Source organism: Hoplias malabaricus, chromosome 4 (genome assembly GCF_029633855.1).
Source record: "Hoplias malabaricus isolate fHopMal1 chromosome 4, fHopMal1.hap1, whole genome shotgun sequence".
Classification (NCBI taxonomy): Eukaryota; Metazoa; Chordata; class Actinopteri; order Characiformes; family Erythrinidae; genus Hoplias; species Hoplias malabaricus.
Window position 1 is genome coordinate 66,203,527 of NC_089803.1, and position 15,910 is coordinate 66,219,436.

At 40.3% G+C, this 15,910-nt stretch overlaps 1 protein-coding gene across 1 annotated transcript in view; it reads right to left on the reverse strand.

Moving 5' to 3' along the window:
* Positions 1 to 332: 332 nt before the first annotated feature.
* Positions 333 to 15,910, reverse strand: part of LOC136694811 (monocarboxylate transporter 2-like) — a 27,569-nt gene continuing 11,991 nt past the window's right edge. Inside the window, exons 2-5 of the mRNA XM_066668616.1 lie at positions 13,873 to 14,105; positions 6,900 to 7,043; positions 5,559 to 6,359; positions 333 to 5,420 (exon numbers count right to left, since the gene is read on the reverse strand). Coding sequence (XP_066524713.1) covers positions 5,137 to 5,420; positions 5,559 to 6,359; positions 6,900 to 7,043; positions 13,873 to 14,086 — 1,443 coding nt within the window. The 5' untranslated portion in view covers positions 14,087 to 14,105 and the 3' untranslated portion in view covers positions 333 to 5,136. The remainder of the gene's footprint in view (positions 5,421 to 5,558; positions 6,360 to 6,899; positions 7,044 to 13,872; positions 14,106 to 15,910) is intronic.

A 15,910-nucleotide genomic window follows, 5' to 3' on the forward strand; every position in this document is an offset into this window, starting at 1 on the left:
CAGTGTGAGATTTTTTTTATAGGTTTAACACTTAAGTAAGAAAAGTATATGGGAAATGAAGGTGATGTATTTATTATAGGGCAGTGAAAACTGATTTGATTTGAACTGTGACATTTAGTTCTTTGGAGACAAATGTACACATGGCAAAACACATGTCTGTAAAACATCAAGGCACTGACTTGAGGAGTCAGTAGCTGGGTTGCTTTGGTCCCATTTTTTTGCAGTGGTCACCACCCATTCTTTCTAGAGCTCTCCACTCTAAAGGTTAAAAGTTGTGGAAATTTGCTCGTCCAATCTTTCTTCTGAAAATGTTTTCAATTGATGGTTTGTTCCCAATTGTTGTAATAAGAGTGTCTACTCTTATGGGCTTTACACAAAACTCAAAACATTTGTGTGTGGATTTGATGGCACTCTTCGAGTAGAGCATCAGTGGCATCTGGTACTGACGTTACTTGATTAGATTGTGATCTCATCTCAAGTATCTGATAGCACTCCATCTCTCCACAGTCCTCCTTACCTAGTACTAACACACATGATCAATCCTGTAATGTCTGCAAGCAAGGCAAATTGTGGAACTGTTTTCACCAGAAACGTCCACGGTGGAGGACCACTGCAATATTGGTCGACCAAATACTTAGACTTATTTAATAAGGCACAATTGCATGCTTACACAGAAATATATTGCTTATTTGTTATTGTTTTACAGATAATTTTAAAGTGTTTTAAGTGATGGATGTAAAATCAACTTAATTTGTTGGTTAAACTAGTTCAATCCATAGTTTCCTTATTCACTGGACCCCCAAATCCCATCTTACACAACACATGTGATTCAGACTGGTTTGCACTGAAGATCATTTTGTTAAAATCTAGGCTTTCTGTTCTATGGACTGGTTTTAGAACCCCTGTTTCATACATCTGACATGGATGATACACGACTAATAGGTTTTACCAATTAAAAGTTGTGAAACCGGTAACATCACAGCTTGTCATATTTCTGATCGGATTTGCACATAGTCTGTGTTTACGGTTGCTCTGCAGGTTCATTTTAGATTAAATATTTCTCCTTCGAAAGAGCTAAATACAAATTAAATACACATTTAACACTTTATTCTGTACATTATTTTTGAAAATAAATAAGTAATAATAAAAAAAAAACACGAGGAATCGTCATTAGACATTAAAATAAGGTTTATGTTGCAACCTTTAGGGAAATATATTATTTGTTAATTTTACAGCAATAGACCTGTCAAAATCCTGAAATATATATTATTTTATTTTGCTTCCAACTCTCTACATAAAGTTTAAAAACGAGTTTAACACAATAAATGATGCATATAAGCTAGTCTCATATATTTCATTGGATAAGGCTGGTAAGGGGTTATTTAACTTTGTTTACCTTCTAAAACAAATGTTACAATTTAGTCCTGTTATAAAAATACAGAACACACATCTGTCCAAATTGGAGTGGAACAGAACCAGGAATCAGCATGGTCAGAATTACACAGATCTACAATATTATGAAGATTACTATGTTACATATATCTTTGGATATGTTAAAGTAAACAACGGATAATATGGATTATTAATAGTACATTGAAACAGTGCTTAGTAAGTAATAGTACATTAATAATTTAGAGTGACTTCCTAATCTCTTTTAAAAGCAGTATGAATGTTATTTGAATATTATAAATGTATTGATAACCAGTCAAGTCCCCATCTTATACAGAAACCATAAACACAAACACTTTCAGCATGTGATGTACATCATTAGTGAAACACTTGGCCTGTTAGCTTGTGAAATATATTTATACAGCATGGTAAAAGTCAGAGATGTGGAGAAACTGGTTTACACTGAACATGAAAACACACATAGAATACTCTTCACTGCATCATAATACTTCAGATATTATCTCAACTTTCAGCTTCACAAGAAATGAGACTGGACAACAGGAAGCTGAATGTAAAACTATGAAGACAGTAACTAATGGTGACAAATTTTTACATAGTGCACTCTTTTCATATTAACATGAACATGTAGTATTGAACATGATTGCATGTATTTAACAGATTTCACATAAAATGAAATTAAATGGTTTTAAAGACACTATTATATCATATATTTTATAATTCAGGGTTTATATCTATTGCCTTAAATTAAGCCATTAAATATATTTAATACAAAAAGGTTAAATATATACATAAATCAAATTAAAAAGCAAAAACAATAAGTACCCAGTTGGCCATGACATTTCTGAAGAAAAGCGGATTACAAAAACTGCAAATGTCATTCAAGTAATGAGAGTAAATAGCTCCAATTTGTTAAAAAAAATGCATCAAATAATAAGTGCCTTAAAAATGTAGTTTGTGAAATGTTCCCCTTTTTGCTAACATTTCGCAGGCTGATTAGAATGCCACATTAATATTTTCATACAAATCTTAAATAGATATTAATATGTTAGTTATGTCCTTTACATTTAAGGCAATGCATAATTTCTAAATACGTAGTTTAAGGAATACCCCTGTATGTCGTAAAGTATTTCTACTTTGAGAATGGAAGGTTATGTAATACATGATATAGGTAGGTTCTATGTTTGGTAATCACCCAGCAATATGCATTTTTTCCTGACAACCTTTTGGTCAGAAATGTGTTATAAGGCCCTTGATAAGCATAATGATTTACATTCAGTTGGGTTAAAAGAGCTCTTCTTAAATTGGCCGGAAAGAACTATTTCAACAAAATACGTTAAAATGCAGCAGATAGGGGCGTGCAACTGACAGCAGCGGCTAACCTGTCGCTGGTGAACACCAGTCAGTTTTTTCAGAGGTTGAGTGTGAAACAAACTAAACACAGTGCTCGAAAAACTCCACAGAACCATTCTGTCATTGTGGCAAGAGTCGCTGACCAGTTCCTGAGCTAAAAATATTAATACTAAAATAAAATAGCTATAATATTGTCTATAATAAGTTCAGCTCATCTGTTTTAAAGCGGTACTCCAGAGTTATTCATATCTCAGTCAATTTCATCTGCTACATGTTTATTGTACAGTTAATTACTACAAGCAGTTACTTAGGTGTCTACCTCGTATTTAAAAGTATAGTCAAAGCCACATTTACAATAGAAACCAATGGGTAGTGGTTAAATTTGCATTTTTTATAGATATTTGCCTGGGTACATTTTTCAAATACTTTCTTGTACACTTTTTTCATGTGTTAATCTGTGAGTTTATTGTAAATTAAGCAGTAGACCTGTATATTTTTTCTTTCACAGATTAGGATAGGATTAGAATATCCTTAAGAGCAGATTTTGTAGTCATTTGTAGTCACAGCAGTGGCTCTAATTGTTGTGATCCTGCCCAAAATGGAATTCCAAGTCTAAGCGGCTTTCTCAGACTGCTCATAATACTGCTACACAAAAATATCTTTATTTTTGTTCTGTGGATAATTATTTAAATTTTGCTACACGAGTTAACGAGTGGTACGGAGGTGCAGCAAGTTAGTGTCACAGTCACACAGCTCCAGGGACCTGGAGGTTGTGGGTTCAAGTCCCGCTCTGGGTGACTGCCTGTGAGGAGTTTGGTGTGTTCTCTCTGTGTCCACGTGGGTTTCCTCCGGGTGCTCCCGTTTCCTCCCACAGTCCAAAAACACATGTTGGTAGGTTGGATTGGCGGCTCAAAAGTGTCCATAGGTGAGTGTGTAAGTGAATGTGTTTGTGTGTGTGTGTGTGTCGTCCTGTGAAGGACTGGCGCCCCCTCTAGGGTGTATTCCCGCCTTGCGCCCAATGATTCCAGGTAGGCTCTGGATAAGCGCTTACAGATAATGAATGAATGAATGAATACATGAGTTAACACTGACTGTTGCACTCTTAACTGACATCATAAACTCACCAAAGTAATATGCTCCCCCTCGAAAGATTAGCTTATCTACATGATAAAAAGATTAAGATGTTCTACCAAGTATGGGGTATGTTTCTGGATTATATCAAACCTAATGTTAAAGGTGTGCTGTGGTGCAGAAGCGGAAGTGTAATGGTGTGTGGGATTGTTTTTTTTTTTTGTTGTTTTTTTAATGGAATGTTATGATTTGTCATTATTTAAGCACTGTCTTTTTTATCTCTTTTCTTCTCTTTAATGCTGTTATGATAATCTTCAATAAACGTTGCAAAAAAAATAAAATAAAAATAAACTCACCAAAATACCCCAAAGAAACCCACAAAGTTTGTCTAGGTCGAGTGTGGTTTTAAAGTTACTTTGGCAGTAATGGGTAGGTTTTAAGGAGCTGGTGATGTTTAACACTACACTTTAATTTAATGCAACAGCACAAAGGCAGCCCTCTTCAACAGTTAAACCTAAGCTGTTAAGACCTTAACACAGTTACTGTCTGCTGCTCAAAAACACGATTGTAACTTTAAGTACTTTTCAAAACTTTTATTATGCTTATGGCTATGAATAACCAGATCACAAACTTCAGACGCAGTCTAGCAGCTAATGGTGGTTTGTTTATGCATAAAATGCTTTTGCATAAGTTATGGTGTTTTTTATACTTTGTTTACTTTTGTTTTTTTTTGTAACAGTATGTTCTACTCCTCAAATAAATGGTGTGCAAACTTGCAGACTAATGCCATATGCTCACTATAGAAAATGTGTTTAATTACTTTCATACAAGGGGAGTTATAACTTTTACATATAACTGCAGTCATTTGTCAAATGCTAACTCACAGCATTCAACAACTGCCCATTGGCTTCTATTATAAAAGAGTTTTGAGTCAAGTTTTCCTGTTCTTTTCTTAATACAGGGAAACAAATAGAAAAATATTGTCCATGGCAGTCAGTGGATAATAAAGATCCAGCAGATTCAGTCATAAAAACCTGGAGTACTGCTTTTAAAAGTCTCTTATTTTACAGCATAATGTAGGTTATATATTTTACGCTACAGGTCTCTATTCACATTTCATGGTTGCCATTCTTAAACAGAATGCTAGCATACAAGAGTCGTGTCTTCCCTAGGAGTCATCCCTCAGAGGAATGAAGGTTAGCTTTGGCAGTCGAGTGTTGCTGTGTTTTACCCCATTGTGTTGGTCACCTCACCTGCTGAGACCACACGGCTGGGGAGAAGTGCGGAGTTGTTTTGGAAGCAGTTTTAAATGTTGGTTTCCCGCTGCATGGTGTCATCCGCTTTGTTGAAGAGTTCCTCTGAAGCCTGTGCATTCGTTTCTGACTCAGACTCAGCCTCCTTCTGCTCCTTACCTTTGTCTGGATCCTCAGTCTCAGTCCGTTTGTACATCTCCTCCTGTTTACGCTCTTGATCCAGCAGGCGGTAGTTGATGAAGTTACCAATAAAGAGCCAGATGCTGGCAAAGATCACCACTGATCCACAGGATATATACATGTACTTGTAGCTTTTAGTGACGTCTACCAGCTTTCCTGCAAGGGTAAAACACAACATTATTCAACTGCATTAAGCTTGACATCATGATGATGATCAAATCTTGAGTCTGATAACTTGACTAAAAATGTTTCCCTATTATGTTTGGTATACTGAATAAATAAACAGCGCCTAACCTGCCAGTGGTGGTCCAATAAGGACAGGGCAGCACTCTATAATGGTGGTGAGTCCCACAGCACTGGAGAACCTCTGAGCTCCCACTAGGTCCATGAGCGTCTCAAACAGCACAGAGCTCACCATGCCAAACGCAAACCCAAAGAACACAGCGTACACAACCATGCCAGTGTAGGTCTCTGCTAGGGGGCACAAGATGTGGCAGACTCCATTGTAGAGAACCGCAAAGCTGAAAAAATACTGGATCTTCGGTCGCACCCAGCGAGAGTTGGCCACCAGGCCCATGGAGGGCCGGGCAAACATGTCCACAAAGGCCAGGATAGAGAGGAGAAAGGCTGCTGAGTACTCATCTACACCATTGTCCTTGGCATATGGAGATAGGAAAACAATGGGGGCGAAGAAACCTACGAACATAATCACATTTCCAGACAGGTAGATGAGGAAGCCCCTGTGTTTAAAGAGAGAAAGGTCCAGGTATTTGTTGACGGTCTGCCAGGCTGTAGGCTTCTCTATCTTTGTAGCTAAAACCACAGCAGTCTCCTCCTCCTTGTCCTTCTTCGGGGGCGGAGGAAGAGGCCTCATGAGGGACCCAGCCACACAGCAATTCAGCAGGAGCCCCCCTAGAATGAGGAAGCTGCCCCTCCAGCCAAAGGCGTTGATAAGGTACTGGTTTAGCGGTGCTAAAGTGCTCAGAAACACAGGGCTGCCAGCCATGGCAAACCCATTAGCGATGGGGCGTTTCTTGTAGAAGTATTTCCCAATCATGGTCAATGCTGGCTGAAGGTTGAAAGCAAGGCCAAACCCTTTAAGAAATAAATGAGTGGTTAGTGTGGAGAGGGACACATCCCCAACATTAAAGCTCTTAATGAATACAGGAATGAATGGAGGCTTGGATTTTGTGTTAGGTTAAAGGCACAGGTTAAAGAAATAACCAATAACTATTTAAATACATTTCAGCACTATTATTTTATTATTATTAATACTACATTATTTACAATAATTAGTGTAAATCACTGCACATAATAATAATACTGTGTAAAAGCATCTGGGATAGAGTGTAGATTAAATTACACATGTACACATCTTTTTTGTTTTACTTGGTGTTTATCTTGGCGTCCATTTTATTCTCAGACTCTGACAAAGTCTTGTAAATCTGTCACAATTTCCTTCTTCTAACTAATATAAACTGTCAGTCATTGTTAAAACTCAAGTCATGTTATCTTCTGAAGTGCAGCCTCTCTGGAAGCACATTACTGCGAGCACAATGTTTACTATGCGCTCCTTTAAGAATCTAACGTTAATCAAATTAGCGATAAGCTTCTGTGGATTTTGCAGGCACTCACCCCCGATCACTCCGATGCAGATGTATAGCTGCACCACAGTGGTGCAGAAAGAGGCAGCAATCATGCCCACTGCACAGAGAAATCCCCCAAATATCATCACCGGACGGCAGCCATATGTGTTTACCATTATACTGCTTATGGGACCTGGAACAGAGGACAGAAATGATTAAGAAGGGATTCTGTTGTTTTTCTTTCTGGGGACCAATCCATAACACCATCCTGGGAATATGAAGGAGAAAAACACCATGGTTTGTTAATGACATAAGCTCATTACTCATTAGAAAGAGATGGCAATGAGCCCCCATCCCTTTAACTAGATTTAAGACGCTAATTGTTCTGTGTTAAGCTTGAGGAAAACAGAAAAGTGGGACAGAGTTTTTTAAGTGTAATTTTACAAATTACAAAGGGAGGTTCTGTGGGGGGTCTGTAATTAAAAAGGGTCAACTTTAACAAGCATGTCCTTGGAGAGAGCGTATGTTTCAATATGGCTTAAACACAGAAGCTGCATGGACAAAACACCTCTTCACTCCCACAATACAACTTTACGACTGTTAATAAATTACACTCAGCTTTGTCAATAACTCCACAGTGCTACACTGACTACATCATGTTAGAGGAGAGAAAAGCTAGGATTAAATGATTAAATACTGTTATTTTATCACTAACCCCCTCCAGTCATCGACTAAACCCATGAATGCTCTTCTCTCTTAACCAAAAAAAATCCTCAAATTCTTTAAAAGTGGCTTCATTCTGTATGTGGGGATCTATATATAGCTCAGGTTTCCTCCCACAGTCCAAAAACACACGTTGGTAGGTGGATTGGCGACTCAAAAGTGTCCATAGGTGTGAGTGTGTGAGTGAATGTGTGAGTATGTGCTGCCCTGTGAAGGACTGGCGCCCCCTCCAGGGTGTATTCCCGCCTTGCGCCCAATGATTCCAGGTAGGCTCTGGACCCACCGCGACCCTGAACTGGATAAGCACTTACAGATAATGGATAGATGGATGGATGGGATCTATATATATGCAATTTGTTCCCACCTTCATCTACAGACACCCCTCAGCTCAAAAGTCCCGCTCTGCAAATTCACAACACTGATCCTTTAGGTTTGTGGTATAAGAATTCCTGGCTGTCTGTACTCACCTGTTTGAGACACTGGTGTTTGATGCACTGCTGTTGCAAAGCAGAATTGCTCAGCCATGGCACTGACCTCTACTTTGCTCATTATGTATAAAAACAGACAGGGTTAAAATCTTAATTTTGACTGAAGGGAATCTTCAATCTCCAGCCAAATTAAGTACTGCTAAATATAAGTTATTCATGATTCAGGAGATGATTTCTGAGTAGATTTGATATAAGTAAATGTGTATGGCGCAGCAGGTTGTGTCGCAGTCACACAGCTCCAGGGACCTGGAAGTTGTGGATTCGATTCCTGCTCCGGGTGACTGTCTGTGAGGAGTGTGGTGTGTTCTCCCTGTGTCTGTGTGGGTTTCCTCCGGGTGCTCCGGTTTCCTCCCACAGTCCAAAAACACACGGTGGTAGGTGGATTGGCGACTCAAAAGTGTCCGTAGGTGTGAGTGAATGTGTGTGTTGCCCTGTGAAGGACTGGCGCCCCCTCCAGGGTGTATTCCCACTTTGCGCCCAATGATTTCAGGTAGGCTCTGGACCCACCGCGACCCTGAATTGGATAAGCACTTACAGATAATGAATGAATGAATGAATGTGTGCCGAAAGCAAGGAGAAAGAGTAAAAATAATATAAAAAGAATATGTTCTGTCAAAAATAAATAGGACTTCAATTTGCTTTGTATTAATGTGGATAAATATAAACCACTGTCCTAAAAGTATTAAAAGATTCGGTCTTCAATCAGTTTAATAAAGTCATTCTTGTCCTTAGATTCTAGCCTAAGTATCATCGCCGTGAATACCCATACAATTGCTTTGAAACATGTAACAAGAACATGGAACCGTAAGGAGAGGCCTGCGGTAATGAAAAAATAATCTGCACTGTCCTAGTAATGTCTTGAGAGGTGTTATTACCTCTGCTGAGAAAGTGTGCTATTGAAAATCAGGTTAGGTGAGGGACTGCTACGCTTAATTTGCCCCATATAAATTTGCATTAGACCTTAAGCTATCGGGAAGGCCTTATTTGCATGCAGAGCAGCGGGAGTGTTCTACCACTGAGAGTATGGGTTCACTGGCAGCCATTACACTCGGGCCTTCAAATGATCTCTGCTTTAAAAGGCTTAGAATGTCACACTCTGCCGTGCTGTGGAGTTTGATGAAGGCACTTAATGTAGGTGGCCCTCCCTCATGGTTTAATCTCTAAATAGAACCGGACAGAGCTAAATAAAGCATGCAGCACTTGGCTAGGTGAAATAATCATAAAATCCTTGCACTGACAAAGTAAACCATAAAAAAACTATGGAACAAGATGAGCTCTTGCACTCTTATAGTCGAGTTGTAGACACCAAGTCGTCTGGTATGTCTTCTGACATTAAGGATATTTATAGGGAGGGTCATTTTACTGGCCTGTCGCCACAGTTACAGGTTCTACCCTCCTGGACAGACATTAGACGAGGGAAGGCAGGCACTGGATCACAGAAACCACTGCTAATCTTCTCATAGACATTTAATGGTGCTCCATCCCTCCAGGAAACACAGTTCCACAGCTCCACAGCCCTGAATCCTTGGCATTTTGCATGGTGACATTTGGCTCGTGTGTAAACTGTACATACTGTGTGTGCACAGCTAAATGTCCACAGAAGGGTTCATCATAATGAGTGCTTGCCAACATTAGATGTTAGAACATTGTGGTGAGGATTTGGTTGAGTATTAGTAAGGTCAGGCAAAGATGTTGGATGGTTAGATCTGTATCCCAGACTCAATCATTCGTTCATTCATTCATTCATTCATTCATTCATTTGTCCTGATCAGGGTTACACAGGAGCCAGAAACTACATGAAACACCTTAAGACACCTGGCACTGGGCATCGTTACATGCTACTAGGACAGCACCTAGTAGGTAAAGCTTTCTTTTTTTAACTAGTACTCAGTTGCTCACTTCCAGCCAGTTAAAACTGGACACTAAACAAGTCCAAACAATGTTTGTATAGGTTTCTCAAGTAACATGTCAAACATTAAAGTATCATATACAGAGAAGAGTGACACACCTGGATTAGTTCATTATAGATACAGCTCTAAAACAAGAAAGATGCCAGTATAATGTATGTGTGACAATAGACCATTCAGGTCCTCCTCTTTGACATGACCAAGGCAAGGGCTAATGAAACTGCATCATATGGCTCATTGCACATAGAAGGACTGGTGTAATATAAACATTAGGCAAAGCCTGTTGCTTGGTGACGGTAAAGATGCACAACCGCGTTAGCCTTTCCCTCGGACTGTAATCAGGTTGGCACACAAGATTAAAACCATGTTTAACAAGTATCTAAGAAAGCAAATTGTTCTGAAAATTTTCCATAAGCCCAAGGTCAGTGAAACAAAGGCATATTGTTACTGTCCAATAAGAAACATGTATCTCAAAAAGAGCAACTTTACAGAAGGGAAACTTTTTAACTTTTAAAGGATGTCAAAGTAAATAAAAGTAAAAAATTCCACACACTGTGAAGGAGACAGCTGCTGTGTTCAAATGATGTTCATTCATTCATTCATTATCTGTAACCCTTATCCAGTTCAGGGTCGCAGTGGGTCCAGAGCCTACCTGGAATCACTGGGCGCAAGGCGGGAATACACCCTGGAGGGGGCGCCAGTCCTTCAGAGGGCAACTCACACACACTCACACATTCACTCACACATTCAAACCTACGGACACTTCTGAGTCGCCAATCCACCTACCAACGTGTGTTTTTGGACCATGGGAGGAAACCGGAGCACCCGGAGGAAACCCATGCGGACACAGGGAGAACACACCACACTCGTCACAGACAGTCACCCGGAGCAGGGATCGAACACACAACCTCCAGGCCCCTGGAGCTGTGTTCAAATGATGTGTTAAGCGAAAAATTGAACAAAATGGAAACACGTGTTTTTCGGTTTCTAATGGACTAAAACATCTAATGCATGTAACTCAAAACAGCTTTATACGGATATGTCTGAGTTACAGATTTCTGAGTTACAAATGATTAAAAGACAATCACATTTCAGACTGAAGTGTTTGGAACAAAGGCTTTTCATCTGTTAGATAAAGCTGTAAATGATAGGTGACAGAAATTAGCTATTGCTAAATAAATAAGAGCCATTACATAATATGTTTAGATAGTGACAGACCAGGCTTGGTCCAACAAGGACAAACTGGTTTCTAACTGAAATCTAAACTGCGTGAGGTTTGTTTTAGCCTTCAGTTCATTTTTTCCTAACTGCTGTGACTCTCTCTCTCTCTCTCTCTCTCTCTCTCTCACACAAACACACACACAAACAAACACAGAATAAAATAAAGGAAACTCATTAGTTAATCAGGCGTAAAAATTATATAGAGACACATTCTTTTATAGCAACAAACAGGGATCCAAAGGAGCTGCAGTACACACAGTTTATCTTTCTGCTATAAGACACCAAACGTACCCTGATAATAACAAATGAGTTAAATTGGGTGCATTAAACAGGAAAATAGCAATGTGTTAAGCTGTGATTATCCTAGGCCATACTTAGGTATCTTGGCAACTCTCAAGAATTTGCTATTTGTAGGTGTTGAGTTATTTGTCTGTGAGAGCAATGTTAAATGATTCGTGTTTTTCAGTGTCATAATCATTGTTAAAAAAAAAAATCACCCAGAATGATGCAAATGCCCTGAAATAACATTTTCAAACACCAGGTGGTGGGCTATTGTAGCAATTGAGCTAAGCATTTTCCTAGGCGAGGACACATTAATAGGACAACCTAAGAACGTCTTGGGTGGCAGATCTAGACCATTATAGAAAGTAAATCAAAATTCAAAAATATAGAACATACCACTTAAAACAGAAGCATAACAGCCAGGGCAGTTAGTCACCTGATATTTGATTGCTTGCCACATGGCATGACTGATCCCACTCCAGTTGAAGTGACCATAAAAGGCAATCTGAAGGTCCTATTAGACCCAATTGTCTTGAAACACAGATCAAAGAATAATAATAAAAAAATCTCCACAACATGCAGCTTAAAAAATAAAAAAGATATGGATCCAATCTTGTCTTTAAGCATCATCCGTGTCAAGGCCAAGTTAGACTCCAATTGAAAATGCCTTGTCTTAATAATAAGTAAATTATAGCCAGGCTATTAAATGTCTAGATTTTTAATTAAGCTGCTCAAGTAGCTTTGCTTTTGTGCTCAGTGTTCTGAACCATCTGTCTCTTCTTCTGAATGAGGTGTGTAGAGGTGTCTAATTTCCTGAGGACCTGGGTTGATAAGCAACTAAATCACATAAGCATGGTTAGAGGAGCAGCCAGGGGGTTTTGTATTTTCCATTACTGAACTTATGTTCAAATGCAAACCCCATGTCTGTGTGACAAAGATGAAAAACACCTGACTTTTACCAGTGGAAACTGGGATGGTATGATGGTGCATCAGTGCCTATGGCTTTTGTGATCTGTACATATGTGCAGGTGCTACTGATGCAGAGGCTTTTGTTTGTATTTTGGAGAACCATATCTTCCCTGGGGCGGCACGGTGGCGCAGCAGGTAGTGTCGCAGTCCCACAGCTCCAGGGACCTGGAGGTTGTGCATTCGATTTCCCGTTCCAGGTGACTGTCTGGTGTGTTCTCCTTGTGTCCACGTGGGTTTCCTCCGGGGTTTCCTCCCACAGTCCAAAATACACGTTGATAGTTGGATTGGCGACTCAAAAGTGTCCGTAGGTGTGAGTGTGTGTTGCCCTGTGAAGGACTGGCGCCCCCTCCAGGGTGTATTCCCGCCTTGCGCCCAATGATTCCAGGTAGGCTCTGGACCCACCGTAACCCGGAACTGGATAAGCACTTACAGATAATGAATGAATGAAGATATCTTCCCCATCCACGTATCTTAAATTTCACTGTAAGTGAAAATTTAAGTACATTTACATTTCAAGTATCTGATTATTCAAGTGGTCATGTAAGCTGCGTTCTCTGATTTCTGAGATCGGAGTAGGGTCTAGAAATCAGATTAAGCTGAATTTTAGCTGAATAATCTGAATTCTTAAAGCATGTACTCATCTTTCAGATTTTTCAGTCTGCAATCAGACAAGGTGTAGAGCTGTCTCTAACACACCCACGCAGACACAGGGAGAATACACCAAACTCCTCACAGACAGTCACCCGGGTTCGATTCCCGCTCCGGGTGACTGTCTGTGAGGAGTTGGTGTGTTCTCCCCGTGTCCGCGTGGGTTTCCTCCGGGTGCTCCGGTTTCCTCCCACAGTCCAAAAACACACGTTGCAGGTGGATTGGCGACTCGAAAGTGTCCGTAGGTGTGAGTGTGTGAGTGAATGTGTGTGTGTCTGTGTTGCCCTGTGAAGGACTGGCGTCCCCTCCAGGGTGTATTCCCGCCTTGCGCCCAATGATTCCAGGTAGGCTCTGGACCCCCCGCGACCCTAAAATTGGATAAGCGGTTACAGATAATGGATGGATGGATGGATAACATCCTGGTTTGGCCTTGAGGAAAGTTTCCCTACAGTACATATTTATACATGACGTAATTTATGATAAGATTCAAGATACAAGATCCTTTAGACTTGTTTCTTTACCAAAATAAATACCTATCAATAAAGGATCCATTAAGATTAGACCATTAAGATCTAACCATGAAAATTCAAAGAAATGGTTCTTTGCCTGGTCAAATGGCTTTTACTCTGATTAAAAACTAGCTGCATGTGGTTCTACAGAGAACCTATTTCACATTTTTACTTTCTATAATGCACCAAAAAGGAGGTCCACTATTAGTAGTATTTGAGTGTTCAAAAGCACACCGAAGTCTTACTCATTTTTAAACAAAGAATTATATATTTACCTCCAGCGTACATGACGGCGAGCATGATAGAGGAGATCCAGGCAACTTGACTATAAGACGCATCAAAAATCCTCTGGATGTCCTTGAAAAAGACGGTTGTAGCTTTGGGGAAGGCATAGGAGAAGCCAATGGAGATGAAGGCTCCACACACCACGGCCCAGCCCCAGCCTCCATCTGGAGGGGGCACTACTAGCTGTCCGGCAGGAGGCGGCATTCTAAACCCAGGTCTGTTGCTGTGATCAGGAAAAAGAAATAAGGACACATAAGAATCAGAGAATGTTTGCGTTACTGGTAGTTCATACACTGTTTGACACCTTATTTTTTTTTTTTTTGACACGCAAATTTTCAGCAAAATATGTTCATCTGTGCACACACAGCTTGTATAATCTCCATAGTAAAGTGTAATGGTGTGTTCTGGAGCAGCTGAACTTGAACTCAAGCTCCCCGTGCTCCATGCCGAGAGTTGGGTTGAAGGGTATATAGCCCCCCCACACTGTGCTGTGGAGCAGTGAAAATGGATTCTCAGGATTGATCAAGTATTAATGAATACCCATGGAATGAGTTAGAATACCTGTTTGTGGTCATCCAACATCAGTACTTTACCTCACTGTTGTTAAATGAGTGAATGGCAGCACAGTCTCACAAATATGTTCCAATACCCAAAGCCTTCCTTGAAGAGTAAAAGCAGTTACTGCCCCCAAAAAGGGACAAGCTACTTGTTGTAGCTTTATGTTTCAGATGAAATGGTGGACAAGCAGGTGTCCACAAACTGGATTTGCCATGGTTTTGACAGTTCTTCACGTTACACCAATTCAACTGGTCAAGGTCATTGACCTTTGAAATGAGAGACGCTTATTGCACATAGACTTCAGTACATCGTAACATCCCCTGAAATCCAGACTTGAAATAAAAAGTTACAAACATTCCAAAATATAAAAATAAACAAACATGTACTTTGTCTTTGGACTCTGAGTACATGCCAGTGTCCTGGACAGGACGTCCACTAAGGCCTGGGTGACTGAGGACATTCGTGATTAAATTGCCATAGAGACACTGTTTACATCCTGCAGCCAATCGGAAAGCTAATCTCTGCTCTAACTCCCACCTTCGACTTATCTAGGTTTTCACTCCTTGGTGTGAGAGCGCCTGGAAATGTGGCCTGACAAAATAACTGTAACCAAATCAAATTTTGTATTTACAAACCAAACAACACCTTTTGTGAGCCTGAGACTGTGAAACACGAGGCTTGTGCCCCTGAACCCTGACACACACACACGCCTCTTGTTTCATATTGTGCAGATTCAATATGGCCCAGAACAATAGGCCTCGTATTGGGTAAGCTTTTGTTTTCCTTTTCATTTGTGTGCTTCAGATCCAAAAACTTAAATATGATGTGAGAGGATAATGGTACAGGGTGTGCCACACGCTGGATTTGGACCTGATGTCGATTTAATTTTGGATAGTTATTAGTGGTAAATTAAACACCACAGCCCAGAATATTCCTTGTAACGGCTTCTATGGTATCTCACTGACTTGAAGCAAATCATCTTATCTCATTCATTCATTTATTCATCTTCTGTAAATGCCTACACTGAATCAGTGGTCACAAGGCAGAGACAACCCCTAAACAAGGCACACTTTTTAGAATTCCTCTTTAGACATTTTCACACAGCTGCTCCACCTATCACAATGTGCCTGGAGGACACCCAATCAAACACTGAGAGAACACATCAAACACTTCACAGACAGAGACAAACTGTCTCTCAGGCTTCCACAGACATTTCTCAGCTCACATTCATTTATTCATTATCCAGTCCAGGGTCGCAGTGGGTCCAGAGCCTACCTGGAGTCATTGGGCGCAAGGTGGGAATACACCCTGGAGGGGGCGCCAGTCCTTTACAGGGCAACACACACATTCACACACACCTACAGACACTTTTGAGTCGCCAATCCACCTACCAACGTGTGTTTTTGGACTGTGGGAGGAAACCGGAGGAAACCCATACGGACACAGGGAGAACACACCAACTCCTCACAG